Raw genomic sequence first — 21,234 nt, forward strand, 5'->3', positions numbered from 1 at the left:
GATGTTATCGAACAAAATTTGACACCGATCCACATAGGGAGTTATTAGGACAGGAAAGTAGTAGGCTTTAAAGAGGAGTGTGTCAGAGAGGTTTAAGGAGGGAATTCCAGAGCTTAGGGCCTAGGCAGCTGAAGACATGGCCGCCAATGGTGGAGCGATTGAAATCGGGATTCGCGAAAGGCCAGAATTAGAGGAGCGCAGAGATCTTGGAGAGTTGTACGGCTGGAGGAGGTTACAGAGATAGGGAGGGATTTGAAAACAAGGATGAGAATTTTAAAATCAAGGTGTTCCCAGACCGGGAGCCGAAGTAGGTCAGCGAGCAGCAGGGTGATGGGTGAACGGGACTTGGTGCGAGTTAGGATACAGGCAGCTGAGTTTTGGATGAGCTCAGATTTATGGAGGATGGAAGATGGGTGGGCAGCCAGGAGAGCATTGGAATAGTCATGTCTAGAGGTAACAAAGACATGGATGAGGGTTTCAGCAGCAGATGAGCTGAGGCAGGGGCGGAGATGCGCAGTGTTATGGAGGTGGAATTGACGGTCTTGGTGATGGAACAAATATGTGGTCGGAAGCTCATCTCAGGGTGAGATAGGATGTGGACGGTCTGGTTCAGCCTCAAACAGTGGCCAGGGAGAGGGATGGAGTCAGTGACTAGGGAACGGAGTTTGTGGCAGGAACCGAAGACAATGGCTTCAGTCTTCCCGATATTTAGTTGGACCTCCCAAAGCGCTTTACAGCCGATGAAGTACTTTTTGAAGTGTAGTCAATGTTGTAATTTTGGGGAAATGTGGCAGCCAATTTGCGTGAAGCAAATTCCCACAGATAGCAATGAGATAATGACCAGATACTCTGTTTTAGTGATGTTGGTTGAGGGATAAATATTGGCCAGGATGCTAGAGAGAACGCCCTGCTCTACTTCAAAATGTGCCATGGGATCTTTGACGTCCACCTGAGAGGACAAATGGATCCTTGGTTTAAGGTCTCATCCGATAGATGACACCTCCGACAGTGTAGCACTTCCTCAGTACTGAACCGGAGTGTCAGCCTGGATTATGTGCTCAAGTCTCTGGAGTGGGGCTTGAACCCACAACCTGTTAGCAAAACAAATGCAGCAAATTCACCTCTCAGTGCTGCTATGGGAGTGGCAATACCATGTGCCTGGCTGTCAAACATTTGAAGTACAGTATGCATTGCTGCAACCAATGGTAGTTAGGAACATAAGAACAGGAGTGGACCATTCAGGCCCTCGAGCTTGTTCTGCCTTTTAATTAGATCATTGCTGATCTGTACCTTAACTCCATTTACCTGCCTTTGCTCCATATCCCTTGACACCCTTACCCAGCAAAAATCTATCTATCTCAGTTTTGAATTTTTCAGTTAATCTAACCTCAGCAGCTTTTTGAGGGACAGAGTGCCAGATTTCCACTAACCTTTGGCCTAGGTCTAATTCTGGACTCCCCCACCAGAGGAAATAGTTTCTCTCCATCAGGCTATAGATAAGAAGTGGTGTTGTGTGGTTAACACCATTGTATGATGTGAAAACTAGACCTTGAGTGCAGAAGTAAGAAGACTGTTTTAATATCTTTTTTGATCTCTTTTCTTAATGTCCTGCCTACCTTGTTAGCCTCCCTGGTAAATACAGAGGCAAACTAACTATTCAATATTTGTGCCATTTCACAATTGTTACCTGTGCATTTATCGAGTGCATCCCTTAGTGGCCCACTCCCTATTTTGATTTTTCTTTTGTTATTTATGTGTCTGTAGAATACTTTTCTATTGTATTTTTTTAGTCTGTAGGAATTAAAGATTAATCTCCTGGATATTGCTGCAAGCAATCCAAGAGAAATGTCATGGGGACATTAAAAGAATTGTGGTTTTTTTTCATTTTTTGAACATTTTCATTTTGGATATAAAAATATTGGCGATGTGAAAAAAGACCGTTTGACTGTATAGGGCAGTTCGAGGCGGGAGGTCATGTGATGGAACCTCCAGGTTAACGTCCAAACAGAGTTGGCAACCCTACATTGGCCTTGTCCTCCAAGGATTCTAACCCAGACTGGCAGTGCATATATGTTTCTTAAATGTTGTTATTGATTGATCGAGTGACTGTAGATGTTTATTGTTTGCCCTGTTGTTTAACTATGTTCTATTAGATTAGGACATCTATTTGCACTCGCGTGTGAAGGCATGAATTTAAGATCTTCAGCAAAAGAATCAAGGGAGAGACTTGATTCTTTTTTGCACACAAGAGAATTGTTAGGACATGGAATACCATACTAGAAACAGTGATGGAAGCAGAATCCCCAGTAGCTTTAAAAAGGGAATTTGATAAATATTTGAAGAAAGAAAATTATATGAAAGGGGATAGGGGAATGGGACTTTCAGAGAGCCAGCAAAGGGATGAATGACCTCCGACTGTACTGTAAAATAGCATGGTTTTAATTTCAAAGCCCAACATCTACTTTGCATTAATTTTTGACAAGGAAAACTATTGTGATGGGTGCTTATCACCAAGGTGACTCATTTGCCCCCTTTGCCCAGCTACATGCTTTCAGCGACTACAAGCGCCATCCCTGGAGATGTTGAAGTGAACCTTATCGTGCTTCACCAGCTTTGAGTTTGTGCCCTTGGAGATATTTAGTGGCCATAAGGTGGTCTACAGAACTGACATCTGACTAGTGAGTAATCCACAGGAGGGAATGTGATCTTCAAGGTTCAAGGACAGTTCACTCAAGTGAAGCATACGTGGAGTGGAATGAGCTGACATTTACATACTCATCTGCAACCACTCGAAACCACATCACACTGTTCAATAGAGTTTAAGTCAGCTAGTGTTACAATATCATTGATATTAGTATAGTGCTTATGGCAAATGATAAAACCGTGCCCAATAGCATCTTAATTAAAATGCTGTCAAATGGCCAATAGCAAGATCGAGGTTACGAGTACGTCAGTCAAATAGAATGGCTTCTTGTCCAGAATGCAACACAGGTAAGGCAGGTGCTGCAATAAAAGCTACATTTCACAGCAACATTAGTTGAGGATGTGTTGAAAGATGTGTTTATGAATAAATGATTAGTATTTGCAATTTCTAAAAGGTTGATGATCGCCTTCTTAGTACTGGAATTCAAGTGGATCATTTAACCCAGAGTTGTCCAACCTGCAGCCTTAGGAGCACATGCAGCCCCCCAATCCCCCACCCCCCCCAACAAGTCCTGCCAGTCCAGCCCCTGAAGCCCTGGAACCTCAGTCCTATTTGCATTTAGATTTCTTATTTGTTGGTTTGTGCTGTTTGAATTTCATTCAGTCCTTAGTACTGTACTGTTACCTCATGAGTGGATAAATGAGAATACCAGGGTTTATTAGTATTAACAACTCAAGACACATGCAAGTTAATGGAAGCATGGATTTTAAACTTTATACATGGCCCCAACTATCTTAACAGAGGCAGTGGTTTAGGCAGGAATTTTTCAGATGTTTGAATAAGAGTTTGCTGGACCAAACAAAACTACTTCAATTTTTTTCAAATAGGATTTTCACAATAATGTTTCAGTAGAAACATTACTTTCATTAACTTAACAATTGAAATAAATTAAATGAAAAGAACAAAGTATCTTGTTGGACAAAAGCTCTAAAACATCAAGTCCAAGGCTCGTTATGTGTCACGAGCTTATTAATAACTTCGCTACTATTGACTGTGGTATCCCAGTGAACATTTAGAAATGCAAGTCCAACTAATCGGTTTTCACTGCTCAAATACACGGAACTGACCAGCTCTGGAGGAACATCCATTGTTTCTGTATTCCCTCAAGTGATGCAAGTCACATTCTTTCAAAAGAAGGAGTGCTCCAATAAAAAATAATCAAAGAACTGTTAAACGTAATACATGAACCCCAAGGCTCCATGGTTTGCACCTGTGTGGCCCATGAAGACAAAAGCTTGGACAATTTGTGTGATTACGCTCCTATGAAGCGGCTTGGAACGTTTTACTATGTTAAAGGTGCTATATTTTAAGATGCTCCTTAAAACCTACCTCTTTGACCAAGCTTTTGGTCACCGGTCCTAATACTCCCTTATGTGACATGGTGTAAATTTTCTTTTTGATAATGCTCCTGTAAAGCGCTTTGGGACGTTGAAGGCGCTATATAAATGCAAGTTGTTGTATATAAATGGAAGTTATTTGTTGTTGTTGACACTCCTGGTTTAACCCATCCAAAATTATTAGAGGTACTGACTGTGGTGACATTGTACTAAGCGCTGCAATTTAAAAAGTACTAAAACCGTTGGTGACAGCTGTCTGCTCTTTGCAGAAGTTCTAAATTCCAACTCCTTCGGCTCAACGGGAATTTACAGCGAGATCAAGCAGCCTGCAGTGCATTGTGGGTACCTGTACAAGACAGCGGCCATGACAAAACTTCCAACCGGCAAGAAATGCAAAGATGGTACGTCATCAGTATTCAATGATTCCGACTGTTTGACAGAATATTCACAGTTAGAATGTTCACTGGCTACTGGCAGGGCTCTCTTGTGATGAATATAGATCACAGCAGCCTTCCCTTTTTCTTAATATCTGTTGTCAGTATGTTGGTGACTCTGGCATGGCCACATTTATTCCCCGTTCCTAGCTGCCCTGAGGGAATTAAGAGTCCACCATGTAATGTGGGGCTCGAGCCATTTGTAGGCCAGACCGGGTTAAGGTTCCCTTCCCTGCAGGACATAGAGAACCATTTGGGTTTTGACGTTAATCTGTTGCAGCTGCAGAACTGCCCCGACATGCCAAGCTCCCTCAACTCTACCTCAACACATTCCTCAGCCCCAACCGAAGAGAACCCCCTATTGTGACATTTATTACGTTCGCACACCAGCAAGATTGACAATTACTAACAAATTAGGGATTAAAAACTGTAGGGCCATGCCCACTACAAATTGGGTTGAGATTGTTCAAACCCATTTGTTACAGGACACTTACAGCCAACAGACAGAATACACTCATCCCCTTAATCTGGGTAGGATTTAAACTCAGTTCCCAGAGCGGAGAAGACAGTGGCTAACCCACTGTACAACCCAGTTTCTTTTTTTATGAGTACAAATATAATTTGCTTAATGGAAAAGGCACTTCATTGCAAATGTTTCATTTAAAATTGACTTTGTCCTTCGCTGTCAATGTGCTTTCTCGCAGAATTCCAAAAACAGTGGTGCTTCATGGAGAGGTCCCTTCTTTTCTATGAAACGGACAAGAGTCCTGAACCAATTGGCAAGATTGAAATGAGTGATATTGTCTGCATAGGAGTGAGCAGGCCGCAGTCGATGGCCAACCCTGGCCCTACAGACAGGTACTGGGAATCAGTCAAAGCCCTTTGTAACAGTTGGCCTGTCACCATGTAGGTTGTCTAAAGATGGATTGCACATAGATGTCAGTGGTATTGTGTTATTATCAATAAAGGTTTTAAAAAGGTGCAGTCATTCTTTGCCCAGATGTTGTTTGTACATTTCTAAAATTTGGGTGTCAGTAGTCCAATTTAGTTCTTTACTTCTTCAGATTTGCCAAGGAGTTAACTTAGAATGCATCTAGCACTGCACAGAGTGGACTTTTTAAAAAATATATATTTATTCTCAGGATGAGGCTGATACTGGCAAGGGTGCATTTATTACCCATCCCTATCTAGTTGCCCTTATAAGGCAGTGGTAGGGCTTCATGAACTACTGCAGTCCTTATGGTTTGGTGCTCGAATGATGGTGCTAGTTAGGGAATTCCAAGATTTTGATCCAGCGACGATGACAGAACGTTTCCAAGTCAGGATGGTGTGTGACCCAGAAGGGATCATAGAGGTGATGGTGTTCCCATAATCTTCCTGCTTTCGTTCTTCTTACTGGTCGAAGTTGCAGGGCTGGGAGCTGCTGTCGAAGTAAGCTTAGTGAGCAGCAGCAATGCATACTTCAGATAGTATATGCTGCAGCCACAGTGTACCAGTGATGCAGGGGAGTAAAGAGTGAATCTAGTGGCAGAGACGTCAGTCAAGCAGATTGTTCTGTTCTGGATGTTGTTGAGCTTCTTGAGTGTAGTTGCAACTGCACCCATCCAAATTGGCAAGATCACCACGGTTAACCATATTTAAGGTACCGTCTATCTTTTTTGGCTTCAACGTAATGGTATGCAATAACAAAGGGTGATTCTACGATCTACCGTCCTCAGGAGAGAGCAATGCAGGAGTACATTTCAGGACATTGTGGACGCCCGGTCAGTGATTTTCTATGATGCGCTTTCTCTTTTGAGCTCCTCTCCCCACTGGAAATGCCAGATCGTGGAATCATCCTGATAGTGTACAAACACTATACATTCACCTGAAATTCCTTCATCCATTATGTTAGTGGAGGCAGTGGTGTGGGCTGGAATTTTTTCGGTTAGTGTTCGAATATGAGCTTGCTGAACCAAACAGAACAACTTCAAAAAGGTCTATTTTTCAAAATGGGAATTTCATTTAAATAGAAACATTATTGCTTCCATTAATCTAACAGTTGAAATAAAGTAAATGAAAAATAAACAATTATCTTCTTGGACAAAATCAGTAAAACATCAAGTTCAAGGGCTTGTTATGCGTCACGAGACTATTAACAACTTTGCTACTATTCACTGCAATATCTTGGTGAACATTTAGAGGTGCGAACCCAACTAATTGGTTTTCACTGGTCAAATTGCTGAACTGACCAGTTTTGGAGGAATATCCATTGTTTCTATCAAGTGACGCAAGGCACATTCTTTCAAATGAAGGAGTGCTCCAATAATTAAAAAAAATTTGTCAGGGGCTGTTCGAAGACCCACCCCTGTCTACGTCCAGGTGTTAACCGTTGAAATAAATGGGCTAGTTCTGCTTCAATAGCAGACAAAGGGATTTCAGTCAAACATAGAAGTTTTCACAAGCCAGAAAAAGAAAGAAGGAAACAAACAAACAAAACAAACATCTGCATTTATATAACGCCATTCATGATCTCAGGACATCTCAAAACACAATCCAATGAAGTACTTTTTGAAGTGTAGTCACTGTTCTAATGACCAGAAAATCTATTTTTAAAAAAAATGATGTTGGTTGAGGGTTAAATATTGGCCAGGACACCGGGGAGAACTCCCTTGCTCTACTTCAAAATAGTGCCATGGGATCTTTTACATCCATCTTAGAGGCCAGATGGGACCTCGGTTTAACATCTCATCCAAAAGACCAGTATAATTTTAAGGCCTTGGTTATTTCTTATCCCAGGGCACTATTGAACTAGTGTGCACTAGGTCATAGTTCATTCTTAAATGGCTTGAGAAGCTGGACTCTGCTTAAAAAGTCTTTATTTTCGCTATCTTCTTTAGGTTTCGGTATACATTTGAAATCTTTGTGTCTTCTGAAAAGCTCTTCCAGTTTGGCACAGACAACCCTGAAATTCTGCAGATGTGGACAAGCTCTATAGCAAAGGTACCCGACGCCCATAAATGTGCAACAATGCTATCCCTCTACCATTTCCCCACAGCACTGCCCTGACCCTCACCAGCATAAAAAATGACAATGAAAGCTACTAGATTGTTGTAACAACCCAACTGGTTCACTAAAGTCCTTCAGGGAAGGGAACCTGCCACCTCTACCAGGTCTGGCCTTTAGTCTTTCTTGTTCATTTTCACTGACTGATGTGACCCTTCTATATTATACAGATTCCCTGCCCCCCCACCGTCTAGTTTTTTTGATCCATTACCATTAAACCCATTAGCAGGCCCTCTTTGCACTAGTGTTTAGCATATTTGATCTTTACCTGTTCTCCCCTCCCCTCTTGTGTTTTGTTCAGTCTTATAAATAAGCTCACCAACCTTCCCTTCCCAATTCTCAAGAAGTGTCTCTACCGAAAACATTAATCACAAGATATTTATGGATGAGGAAGGCCATTCGGCCCATCTTAATGGATCCAACAAGAAAGACCTCGCAATCTAATCTACCTTTTATCTTTTCAAATGATGACAAATCTACTTAAAGTTCCAGCACATCTTAATCAAAATTTTAGTTTTGTATCCCAAGGAAATCAGTTGATGCTACTATGTGATGTTATTTCCTGGCACATGCCCGTAGAATCATTTCATTTCCTTTTGTTAAATCTCTACAAAACTTCCATAGAACTTGTCAAATATTATGACAGGTTATCTGGTACAAACCAATTCTAGTCATTTCATTGTGCCGGCTATCTAAGGAATGGTTGTATAAATTGATGGATCTCTCTTCTGATTTAGGGCTTCACTTGTGCCGGTCTGCACAGCCTGCTGAATCGGGAATTTGATCGGATTGGAAAACTGCGATATAAATCCATGCGGAATCCCGAGCAATGGAGAGAGGGCTGGTTCATGCTTAAAAAATGCAATCTCACATTCTGCTCTGAAGAGGAGGGAATGTTGGAGGAGAGTGTCCACCTAAAGAGACTCCAGGAGCTGAGTGAGTGCCACCAACACCGAGATTCGAATACCTGGATTGCGCATATGTCTTGCGTTTTTTAGAATTATAAATTCAAGGATTTTACGGTTTATCTATTACCACAAACCTTTGCAGAGATGTTTAGTCGGGTTAATGATCTGCGTTATTGATGTTTTTCAAAATGTTGTGAGTGCTATCACTCTTCATCGGGCTAGGAAGCTGCGCACTACATCACACTCGCCAATCGGAACAGAGATATTTCTAAAAGAACATTGGTCACTCCTGAAACACTCAACGTAGGGCCCTGTGTACGAGCATCTTTGGGTCGCTCTGCTTCTGAATGTGGACATATGTGCAACATTTCATTAGTAGCGATGAACACGGGGAATTAGGTGATCAAATATACGTCCTGCCACCCCATGGCAGTGCATCACCCAGTGTGTGTCTTCAGCACACGAAAGATTACTGGCTCTGAAAATCGGGGAAGTTTTTGACTTCTTCAGTTTGTCTGTGTCGCATCTCTGAATGTGGGGGGTGCGGGGAGGGAAAGCGCTTATTTTCAGAAACCGGTATGCTTGAATATTGTTCATTTGCCTCAGGCATCCTTTGCACAGAACAGAACATACCCAGTGCCCAGTGTGGTGCTTGTAACGAAGAGGGCTGATCAAAAGGCCTTGTGTTAATTCCTGTTGGACTTATTTGTTAAGATATCTCCATGTTAGTGAAATCTCATTGTCTACTTTCTCTGTTGCTCCTCCTTCACTGACAGCTTTCACCATTCTGAATGAAAACAGTGAGAAGAAGGAAGTGTTACGACTGGTTGAAAAGGAAAGGTGAGATATGTCGATTGACAAACTGCAGATTTGAAACTCAAACCAATTTAACAAATGATTATTTGACTTTTATTATTTACTTGCCTTGTACTGACATCTAGTAAGATAACTGTATGTTCCACATTGCTCTAAGCATACGGTGAATCGTGCCAGGTTTTTTCCCCTTCTCCTCTTCTCCTGAAGAGGTTGACTCCTTGTTTGGAGGTATGATTCCATGGGCACAGGGCACCCTTTGGTACTGTGGAATATAAATTTGACTAGGGCAGTAGTGCAAAACGGGTGATAGCGAATTGGCCGCCCTTTTTGCACTCTGTGTTAATGCAGTTTCTCCAAGATTTCCATACACCTTCCAGTGAAGTTGTCAGTGGACAATCAGGAACGACCCTACGTAACTAAGGCCTGCATTTCCTTTGTAGCATAAATCTGAAGCACAAATGGGGTGCTGTTTGTTTGAGGCATCTGCTTTCAGGGTGACCTCATGACTGTGCGACCGAGGCTTCTCTCCCCTGTCCCCCCCCCCCACCCCCGCAACAGGCCATGAAAGGCATGAAAGGTTTTCTCGATTGTTCAAGAAGCCTGGCCCCATCACACACTAACAGTGAACATTTCCCTTAAGTTTGCTGAACAATGATACAGAAAATGACTTAACTCATTGTTCAGCAAACAGATGTAATGGCATGCTGTGGAAAAAAACAGGGACCATATCAATATTGAATTTGCTATCTCCTGCTGTGTGTTTGTAGAACGTTGTATCTCCATGGAGTGACACGCCTGGATTATTCGGCATGGTGCAGTGACATTCAGAATGCAGCAGGAAGCCGAGGGAATGCACTGTGCGATCAACAGCTAAGCAGGAACGATATCCCGATCATTGTCGACAGCTGCATCGCCTTCATTACCCAGTATGGTGAGTGAACGCCAGTACAACAAGGCCATCGTGGGCATAGTTTGGACACTCATTTCAAAAGATGGCACCTTCTGTTTGCGGGAGGCATAGGAAATAACAGCCTGAGTCTCAGACTAGCGAGATTGTGACCGCAGCCATCTCACGGCGGGAGATACTAAATTGAAGCCTGGCGTTTCTGCACAGGGTGGAAGGGTCATTCCTGGGTCAGCCCAGTGCAGCATTGTTGGGGAAACCATAAACTAGGACATCTAGCTGTGCTGTAATGGTGCCACCCTGGGAGGTGCACCATCAAGAAAGTAGCTTGAAAGATGGCACCAGCAGAAAGGGTACTTGGTACTTATTTGTGTGTGGTGGCACATGGGGTCAATTTTTGCTGGGTTCTCACAATTTTCTGCTGTAACTTCAGTGGCATAAATAATTCAATTTAGTTAAGTCAACTAAGTCAATTTCACACATTTAATAAGAAAGCGTTTGATGTTGGAATATTTGAAGTGTGTTCAGGAGAACTTTCTTAACCAGTACGTTTCCGGCCCAGTGAGGAACGCGGCATTGCTGGATCTGGTTCTCGGAATCGAGGTGGGCCTAGTGTCAGATGGTTCGGGTACAGTCTATCTACATTCCCACGAGGGAGAAAGGTAGGGCAACTAAAACCAGAGCTCCCTGCATGACAAAAGAGGCAGAGAGTAAGATGAAGCAGAAAAAAGAGGTGTATGACAGATGTCAGGTTGATAATACAAGTGAGAACCAGGGTGAATATAGAAGGTTCAGAGGGAAGACAAGAAAGGAAATAAGAGGGGCAAAGAGAGAGTGTGAGAATAGACTGGCGGCTAACATAAAAGGGAATCCAAAAGTCTTCTCTAGGCATATAAACAGTAAACGGGTAGTAAGAGGTGGGGGTGAGAACATAATAGGAGCAGGACTTGGCCATCTGGCCCCTCGAGCCTGCTCCGCCATTCAACAAGATCATGGCTGATCTTCTACCTCAACGCCATTTTCTTGCACTGTCTCCATATCCCTCGATGCCTTTAATATCTAGAAATCTATCTATCTCTGTTTTGAATGTACTCAATGACTGAGCCTCCACAGCCCTCTGGAGTAGAGAATTCCAAAGATTCGCCATCCTCTGAGTGAAGAAATTTCTCCTCATCTCAGTCCTAAATGGCCTACCCCTTATTCTGAGACTGTGACCCTTGGTTCTAGATTCCCCAGCCTGGGGAAACATCCTCCCTGCATCTTAGAGAGGGTGCAGAAGAGATTTACCGGAATGATCCGGGGATGAGGGACTTCAGTTATATGCATAGACTGGAGAAGCTGGGGTTGTTCTCTTTAGAGCAGAGAAGGTTGAGAGGAGATTTGATAGAGGTATTCAAAATCATGAAGGGTCTGGACAGAGTAGATAGAGAGAAACTGTTCAAAACTTTTTTACGCAGCGAGTGATTGTGATCTGGAATGCGCTGCCTGAGGGGGTGGTGGAGGCAGATTCAATTGTGGCTTTCAAAAGGGAATTGGATAATACTTGAAAGGAAAAAATGTGCAGGGCTACGGTGAAAGGGCGGGGGTGTGGGACTAGCTGGATTGCTCTTGCGGAGAGCCAGCACGGACTAAATGGGCTAAATGTCCTCCTTCCGTGCAATAACCATTCTATGATTCTATATTGGCCAAGAGGATTTTAAAAATGGCCGACAGGAACCGAGTTTCATATCTCAAGCTAAAGGTCAGCATTTCCAACACAGGAGCACTGCCTCATTTCTGTAATGGAGTGTTAGCCCAGTCCTGCTGTGGGGCTTGAACCCATAACCTGACAAGCCACAGGCTAGAGTACTAACAACTGAGGCAAACTGACACATTTTGAAAAGGGCTTTTAAAAGGAAAAGCGAGAGGTTTGGTACAAAACAGGAGTTGACATGCACTGGATAAATATCACTCTAAAGACAGGGACTGTTACGCCATCTCTCTAATTCTGCATTCGTACCGGCTTCTGAACATGGGCTCAAGTCACACCGATCACCGCTGGTGTTAGGGATATTTAGAACTGAGAGTTAGGCCTATGCACAACCAGTTTGAGGATCATTTGAAATAAATAAGTTGGGGGGTGGGCAGGGGGGTAATCACCTATGGTGTGGTCTGTGCAGAACCAGTGTTGGAGTTGTATAAAATCCATTTTAGATCTATGCACCTTCCCTGTTGGCTCCAAGTAGAATCAATGCTGAGCCCTTCATAGAGCACAAGTAGAGTGGAAGAGAGTTTCCCACTGCATCTGAAGTGGCCTGTGCCACAATAGTAGCATTACACATGGCCTTTTGGCCAGTACCTCTAAATGAGAAAGAACCTAGAAAGCTGAGAATGATGTGCTCCTTGAACCCCTTCCCCTCATAAATATATTGTTTCTCCTTTGGGAATTGAACCAGAATGAAATGGTGCGAATGTTACAGAGTCAATGCTTCAGCTTTATCTACTTGCAAGTTGACTGTAGAGAATGGACTCTCACAAATTATAGACTGTGGACCAAGCTCAGCCCAAGCCCGAGCCTTCACTGTCAAGTAGAGCACAGTGTAACCCTGCCGTTTCCGATAGGGCTGCGCCACGAGGGGATTTACAGGAAGAACGGAGCCAAGTCGCGCATCAAACTCCTGATGGACGAGTTTCGAAAAGACGCCAGGAACGTGAAGCTGCGGACGGGGGAGCATTTTATCGAGGACGTCACAGACGTTCTCAAGAGGTTTTTTAGAGAGGTCGACGACCCGGTCTTTATGATGGAACTCCACCCGCAGTGGAAGGAAGCTGCTGGTAAGCTGCCACTTGATGCAATGTTGCTAGGAAATGTGATGCAAATTAATCACGAAGTACATTCCTTTTCTGTTAATCGATCAGCCTGTTTGAAATAAGCTTGTGGTCAGCAGTAGTTATGACTGCATTCCCAAGTGTTGCTAGCTGCCTGCTTCCAGTGGCATTTTGCCATCTGTATTCTGCCTCTCACATTTGCACTGTGACTGAGTTCCAACGCATTGATCATATGGAAATGCATATAGTGTGCACCCCCAAATTTGAGTGCTCCTCTGCCAACCCACTCCCAAGTTTTAGCTTCAGAAAAATTGGGACTATAGGATTTAATCACCAATCCTGTGCTCCCAAGAGGGAATCTCACTTGACAAGAGCATGAGTTGGAGAATGAGTGCTGCAGGATCGTATTGTATCCTACCTCCAACCCGTTTTTCCATTGACTGAGGCTCCCTGTTGGGAGCACAGACTTACCAAATTCACCCTTATACATAGGTTAATACGGTGTGCTTGCATTGCAGCATGAGACACCCAGCTCTCAATCCATTGTAATTGAAACAGGAAGCTTACATCTTATTTCTTTTTGTTAAAGGAATCATCCATGAGCAGTTTCCTTCATTTTGACAGAACAAAAGTTCTGGATTGTTCGAAGTTTCAGATCTGTGCTAGATATTGGGCTCGATTTTCGCACCCCCGAGCGGGTGCGTTTGTGGCCGGGGGCTGCGAAAATCGGGGATTCCCGGGCGGGTCCGGAGCCCGGCTCCAACTCGCCCACTTCCGGGTTCCCCAGTGACTCGCTGACATGCGCGCGCAGCCCCCGCATGTGGGACTCCCGCCGGCAATTAAAGCCGGCCGGGTGCCACTTAAAATAATTAAACAGGTACTTCAAGTCATTTACAGACCTGATTGACCTGTTATTTTAGGAGGGGTGGGATTTTCAGATCAACTGGGACTGTTTCCTGTACTGGGGGAAACACTCCCAGTTAAAATGGACGTGTTACAGCCATCAGCCTGTGGCAGCTGCAAAGGTCCATTTGACAGGTGGGGGTTGGGGGGGGGGAGACCCTCACTCATTGCAGGAGGCCACTCTGTCACTTTGGACAAAGTTTGGCCCCCACCACCCTCCTCCTAACAATAAAATTCACCAACTTGCACACTTACCCCGGTGTCCAGACACATGTACCTACCTTGCGGACCCCCTCAAATGTACATCTTCTGGGTGGGGGCCGCCGTAGCTGCAGTCATGACCTCCTCGGAGGACAACCAGTATCACTAGCCATGCCGTCGACCTCTGACACATGGAGCTCCACAACACAGTGCTGTGACACATCCACCTGCACAGCAGGAGGGAGGGCAATGGCAGAGAGAGATGCATCGCAGAAGGCACTACCCTCGTCACAGGGTCTACAGACCGAGGCTCAGCTTCCTGGACCTTTCTGAGCAGCAGTGCACATGGAGGCTCAGAGTAACTCGACATGCAGTCGTGGACATCTGCAGCCTCCTTCATGCCGAGCTGCTCCCGGCTGGCCCGAGCACCATCTTCTTACCTGTCGCTGTCAAAGTCACCACTGCCCTCAACAACTTCTCCTTCGCATCCTTCCAGGGTGCCACCAGGGACATCGCTGACGTCTCTCGGTCGTCTGCACAAAAGAGCCCTGCAAATACACCTACACCCACTCTGCAGAGACACAATGGGTGGCATCAGTTGTGGGTCTTCATAGTGATCCTCAGGAAAGGGCATTATTGCACAAACCAGACAAGATTCGCAAAGACGTGGCAGTAGTGGTGACAATATAATATGTTATGTGAGTTGATCAGAAATTAAATATAAGTAAAAACCACGACAAACCCTCAAATACCCTTGTGCATCCCCTTCATGCTCATGACACGTTTGCCTTACGCTTCCTACTGCACATATGTGATGCATGCCCTGTGGCTGCAGCACAGGTAGTGGCAGGTTGAGTGAGGCTGACCGTGAAAGAAATGCATGAGAGGGTGAGTATAAGATAGAGCCATGAGATTGTATGAGGGTTGGGTTGAGTGGTAGTGGTGGGATGAGTACTGGGGAGGTGAGTAAGTGCAGGTAAGATGAGGATGAGCTTTGAGTGGGTGTGAGGAGTGAAGTGACAGAGTAGTGTTGGCAGTGCAGAAGGAGATGTGGGGTGGGGGTGGTGATGTGGCAGACGGAGTGTAGGGGAATGAGTAAGTGTACTCACTTCGGCTGACCTACTTAGGTCATTGAAGCGCCTCCTGCACTGTATGCAGGTGGGCGATATGTTGTTGGTGCAGGTGACCTCCTCTGCCACCTCGAGCCAGGCCTTCTTGGTGGCAGAGGCAGGCCACTTCCTCCCGCCCGCCGGGGGGGAAGATCTCTGTCCTCCCCCTCCTCCTCACCCCATCCAATAAGACCTGGACTGAGGCATCATTAAACCAGTGAGCAGCCTTCCCCCTGGGCTGCTCCATGCTGTAATTTTGCCTATTTTCTGCAGCATCAGTCAGTGGAGGACTGCCCCTTTAAATCGGGCTCCTCCAGTTGACATCCTATGCTGTGCATGTGCAGTCCGCCCGCTGCGCAGTTTTCCAGCGCGAAACCCGGAAGCAAAGGTAAGTGGCTTCAATTAGCCTGCGACTGCATGCGGAGCACCCCGATTTCACTGGGCGCATTACTCATGCGCCCAGTCGACCCCCCGCTGCGGACCCGCCACCCTCCTAATATCGGGCCCATTGTCTCAGGTTCAATGTCACTGGTTACTCTGTAAGTGGACCCTGTGTCTCCTATGATCAGGAGTATACCTTTATTGCTCAGTATCTGGTTATATGATATTGTTATGACCCCTGGGTCACGCTAAGACCCCTTGTGCAAACTGGATACTGTGACCTTGTATGCACCTCGTGCGTTTCTCCTATTTTCCAGAATGCAAACTGATAGGTACTCCACTCAGATAAAGCTAGTTGGAAACCAACAAACTGGTTTATTTGATATGAAATGCATATCTGAACAGATTTATTCCCTATGCTTTTCTTATCACAAATAATAACTTGCATAAACCTTTTCCCTTGATATGTGCCTATTTCAGTTTACATCAGTATCGCATTATGAAAAAAGAGAGACTTCTCTGCTTATGTGACTATTCCAGACCCACACCTGCTGAAGGCCAATAAAAACTTAATCTCTGCCCCTCTCCCAGCTCTCTGTGTTGAGGATAGACACATTGAGCTGCCAAATCAAACTATTTAATTTCTTTCAAGATAGAGGAAGGTACATCGTGCTTCTTAAAGTAGAGGATTAATGAGGAAGGATGAGGGAGGGAAGACCAGGAAAGACTAATTCAGACAAAGCCTCTGATTGAAATTGACTTGATGGACCAAATAGTCTTTTCCCACTCTATACTTTGTTCTTTTTTATAATTTTATATTTTCTTTAATTTATACATTTTAAATTTCATACTGAGGAAATATCATACTGTCTTTTTTTTTACTGTTGTCAGCAATTGTCTCCACTAGATATTGACAAAAGGATGAATATGGGGCATCACACGCATGCAGAAGAATAGTTTTATAGGAGCTGTGCAGAAATTTGAAGAAAGTCAAAATGGTGTGACTCAGTTTGCTCCCCTTTCTTTTAGAGATTCCTCACAAACCCCAGAGACTGAAGCAATACAAAGAAATCATTCATATACTCCCAAGAGTTAATCGAATGACTCTTGCTGCTCTAATTGGTCACCTATACAGGTGGGTCTCCTTTCATTTATCAGTTGTGTATCCTGGGGACAGGTAATTAGTAACTTTTAAAGGGATGGTTTCATCTTTGAAAGAGCCTTTCAAGAAAATATCAACATTCACACTGCAGAAGGTATTGCAGCACTTGGAATACTTTGAACAGTTCTGGTCTCCATATTATGAAAAGGATATAGAGGCACTAGAGAAGGTGCAAAAGAGACTTACTAGGATGATAACAGAACTGAGAGGTTTTTCCTATCAGGAAAGATTGAACAGGCTGGGGCTCTTTCCTCTAGAAAAGAGAAGACTGAGGGGTGACCTGATAGAGGTCTTTAAGATTATGAAATGGTTTGATTGGGTAGATGGAGAGAAGATGTTTCCACTGGCGGGGGAGACCAGAACTAGGGGCCATAATTATAATTCAGTCCTAATAAATCCAATACAGAATTCAAGGGAAACATCTTTACCCAGAGAGTGGTTAGAATGTGGAACTCACTACACAAGGAATAGTTGAGGCAAATAGCATAGATGCATTTAAGGGGAAGCTGGATAAACACATAAGGGAGAAAGGAATAGCAGGATATGTTGGATGGGGTTAGGTGAAGGGTGGGAGGAGGCTCGTGTGGAGCATAAACACCAGCATAGACAAGTTGGGCCGAATGGCCTGCTTCTGTGCTGTACATTCTGTGTAGTTCTGCGGCATGAACTTTGTACAGAAGCCACCAGAATGGCTTCCTGAAGCCAGGTTTTGCACTGTACTATTCCTTATTGTCCTAAGACTTAAATCTTACCCAAAACCCTCTTCAGTGAGGTGGGGGTAAGACCTCCAATTGGCTCACATGTTGCTTCACAATGTAATTTCATCAGGCTCTTCAAAGTTCTTACTTCTTATTTAAAATAAGTCATAAAATTAAGATATAACACGTTAAAATTGGATTGTGTTTCCACTGTGGTACATCGTCACGTCTGCTACATCCAGTCGTGATTGTGTCTTTAAGAGAAGATTTCAGAGCAGAGATGAGGGTGGGCATTGAGAGAAACAAATACAGCTTGAATTTATTATTTTTGCAGACTCCATACAGCAGGCTAAGAACCTTTTGGACTGATCCAGTGAGTCAAGTCCAATCTGTGCTGTAATGTTACAGAGATTGCAAGAACACTCTGCAAATGCTGCATCAATCATTTGTGGTAGAAATCTGGCACTGTAACTCCACAATGTTCTGCCTTATTTCCATGGTTCTATTGGCCCTCAGGTTGAGAATTTTTCTGCTGGCCCAGAAAGGCAAAACGCAGCACCTAGATCGATGTAAGAGAGGCATCTCCATCCTATTGTATATGAGTAGGGTAATGGTTTTAACTTCCAACTCTCCCCATGTGAGCAGGGTTCAGAAATGTGCAGACCTGAACCAGATGTGCACCAAGAACCTGTCACTGCTGTTTGCTCCCAGCTTGTTTCAGACGGATGGGAAAGGGGAGCAAGAAGTGAGGGTTGTCGAAGACCTCGTTGATAACTATGTGACGGTGTTTGATGTAAGTAACTGCAACCAGATTATGCCATTAAAATGTATTTTATTTTCCTTAGTGGTGTGTCTGTTGGACCACGTGGGATCTGGGTCCTAATAGTGATAACATTCAAAGATATATGGTGTTGTACAATAATAGGGCATTCCCAGAGATTCCAGGAGACCTGGAATTCTTGGACAACTGAGATGGAAGGGAATTGGGAAGGTCAGGCATGTGACATCAGCTGGTTATACATGGGCCGTTGAACGTGTTGCAAAGTTTTTGATAAAGCTTCACAGCTTCCAGCCCTTCTAATCTTCTCCCCTCCTTTCACGAGGAGTTAACTTGTTGGGGTTTTGCTCCATGGATGACTGCTAATAGTCAACAGTTTGCCTAAGTGACCATTGTGTGAGCCTGGATAATGTGAGTGTCAGCAGATTACATTACAGCAGAGGCAAACCCTGTCCTCACCCAGCATCAGCACAGGCACTTTCCAGCACAACTCATTTCACAGTGACGAGGAGCAGCTTTGACTCCCATAGTTTCTCCTCTCTAGCCCAAGGAAGGGTATCAGCGGGCTGAAACCCTCCAAATAATTCAGATTCATATTCAGTCTCTGTGTCCTCCGTGCTGGCATAAAGATTCATAAATAGTGTCGGAAAAGAAATTGAAAAAATATTGTTGCTTTAAAAAGAGACTGGAGTGAGAACGACATTGTGACACATTGAAGTGAGGGGGGTGGGGGGTGGGGTGGATGTTGTTGGATGATTTAAATTGTGATGTGTTATGGGCCACCATCTCTTGAAATTTGCTTGCTTGACCGTCTTGTGAGGTCAGGGATGAATTCCCAACAATTATTCTTCTGAAATTGGTCAAATCTTTTGACACCCCAGGAGTGATCATCACTGGAGTATGGGAGGGAGGTGCACCATCTAGTGGATGGGTTGGGCACTGAGGTTTTTCTCTTTTTTTTCTTCTTGTCTTTTTTTGTATGTGCTAAAAGAATTAAATAAAATTACTCATAACAGCCTGACCTGTGTGTGCATCTGGGAAATGAGGTTGGCTTTTCCAACTGAGTTGGGTTTTTAAAATGGTCAGTATCTCCCTCGTGCCTTTTCACTTACTCATCTATTTTATGGTCTTTTGCTCATTTAATGCCTTTCCGTTGTCTCACTGAGATCATCGGTGTCTCTCATCCATTGATTTGCTCTTCTTTTCCAGCTGTTCAACAAAAACCTATTTGCTGCCATTTAACCCATTAACTGCCTCTCCATGGACAGGAATAGCATTCCTGACAAATTTTACCAGTTGTTTTCCTATTCCTCCTTTCCCCGCCATGGTTCAGCCCTTCAAAGCAGCTTTTTTTCCCTCCAGTTCCTTGTTCTAATGAAGGGCCTTCATCCTATCAGATGCCTGCTGTGTTTTTATTTCAGTTTTTTGGTATCTGCAGATTTTTTTTCTTTTTATCTTTCAGTTTTGCCATTTTGCTAAAAAATCCACAGTCACCTCCATCTTTGTTGTTTTCTTCAAACTCTTTACGGACTCTCCATATATTTTATATGTACATTTTTTTTATAAATGGCTTAATTTTACATAAGTTCCCTCAGTAACTGTGTCGCTTTCTTCTTTGTCTGCCTACCGGGCATCTCTGAACTGAGAGGGCGGGCAATCGGCCTACTGCTAGGTTGCTGCCCTCAATACCTCCTTCAGCCAGCTGCCAGAAGGTACGAGACACCAGCTATGGGTCATGAGTGTCCATTCTAATTTTCCATCTGCCTGCAGGCTTCATTCAGTATAAAGGGGTCACGGATCAGAAATCAAATTGAACAGGACTTTAAACCCTTCAGAACTGTACGTTAGTGTACTAATGTTTAATGTGGCCGTACAGCTCTACAGAGTGTTCTTTTGCTTACCACACTCCTTCAAAAAAAAATTCCGAAAAGGATTGTGAAAATTGATTACTAATTAAAAGTAAGGTCAGTGGATCTCCCACTTCATTGCATGGAGGCTCTGGGCCTGCTCAGGCCCCCACTGCCACCCTCAGGCTGGTTCAGCTCCCGGTGCTCACCCGTTGGTGCTGAAGCACTCAAATGGGGTGGGGGTGAGAGGTGTGGCTCAGCTAGAATCAAAGAAGGAGCACTGGGGCCAGGGTTGATTGGTTGGGCGGGGAGAGTGTGGGGGTGAGGCCTCGAGTCACTGCTGGATGGGAAGGCCTGGAAGAAGGGGAGTCAGCTGGGTGGCTGGAAGTGGAATTCAAACCACAGACTTGCCGAGTTGCTGCCCTTCCCCAGCTGGCACTGGATGCTGCACCTGAGCATCGTGGATCGGAAAGGGCGGAGGGGCGGGAAAAGAAAGAGAGAAAGAGGAGAGCGAGAAAGCAAAAGACAGAGGTGGGGCTCACGCGAGAGGTAAGAGCAACCAACTTTCCTGGAAGAAAGAAAAGAGTTAATTCTCTGCCCAAGGCCCAGTCAGATCACTAGAAAAGTACTGTGGGTATGGGTCACGTGATTAATGTGGACACCACTTCCACCAGACTGCCATCCCGGCACTTCATGCAGGCATCCATTAAGTTGGAGGCAACAGAGATGGACCAGGACACCGCTGTGCTGGACCTACCTCTTTTACTTACATCAGGCTGAATCTGCCCATCCCACACCCGCCGCCTTGCCCCTTCCAGGAAACTTCAGTGCTGCTCAAACGGGGGACAGACCCGATGTGATGCCCACCCCAGAATCCGCCTCTGCTCACCGCTCTTGCCTCCAGGTTTTCAGGGCCATTATATTAAATGTAGCTCCTTCTACTCTCCCTCACCCAGCACTCTCTTGTGATAATGCCTTCAGATGGCCCCTTAATCTATTCACTGTTTTAGAAAGCTGATCAATCTGATTCACGCACACTGCTTATTCGAAGAGGAGATACAGATGGTAAATTACTGAGGCCTCTTGTATGACTCACTGTTCTGTGTTGTGTGTGACAGATTGACGATGACCAGGTGATACAGATGGATTTGGAAAACAGTTTAATCACTACATGGAAAGATGTGCAGGTGGGTGGTAAA

General features: G+C 44.4%; 1 protein-coding gene across 4 annotated transcripts in view; it reads left to right on the forward strand.

The window, feature by feature from the left end:
• The window catches only part of arap3 (ArfGAP with RhoGAP domain, ankyrin repeat and PH domain 3), a 201,361-nt gene that overhangs the window by 149,405 nt on the left and 30,722 nt on the right, over nucleotides 1-21,234 (forward strand). For all 4 annotated transcript variants that reach the window (XM_067996050.1, XM_067996053.1, XM_067996052.1 and 1 more), the window contains exons 12-21: nucleotides 4,311-4,442; nucleotides 5,180-5,333; nucleotides 7,355-7,457; nucleotides 8,258-8,456; nucleotides 9,205-9,268; nucleotides 10,012-10,175; nucleotides 12,750-12,962; nucleotides 16,580-16,685; nucleotides 18,056-18,203; nucleotides 21,154-21,222. In XM_067996050.1, the coding sequence (XP_067852151.1) occupies nucleotides 4,311-4,442; nucleotides 5,180-5,333; nucleotides 7,355-7,457; nucleotides 8,258-8,456; nucleotides 9,205-9,268; nucleotides 10,012-10,175; nucleotides 12,750-12,962; nucleotides 16,580-16,685; nucleotides 18,056-18,203; nucleotides 21,154-21,222 (1,352 nt within the window). The remainder of the gene's footprint in view (nucleotides 1-4,310; nucleotides 4,443-5,179; nucleotides 5,334-7,354; nucleotides 7,458-8,257; nucleotides 8,457-9,204; nucleotides 9,269-10,011; nucleotides 10,176-12,749; nucleotides 12,963-16,579; nucleotides 16,686-18,055; nucleotides 18,204-21,153; nucleotides 21,223-21,234) is intronic.

This window comes from Heptranchias perlo, chromosome 14 (genome assembly GCF_035084215.1).
Source record: "Heptranchias perlo isolate sHepPer1 chromosome 14, sHepPer1.hap1, whole genome shotgun sequence".
Taxonomy (NCBI): Eukaryota; Metazoa; Chordata; class Chondrichthyes; order Hexanchiformes; family Hexanchidae; genus Heptranchias; species Heptranchias perlo.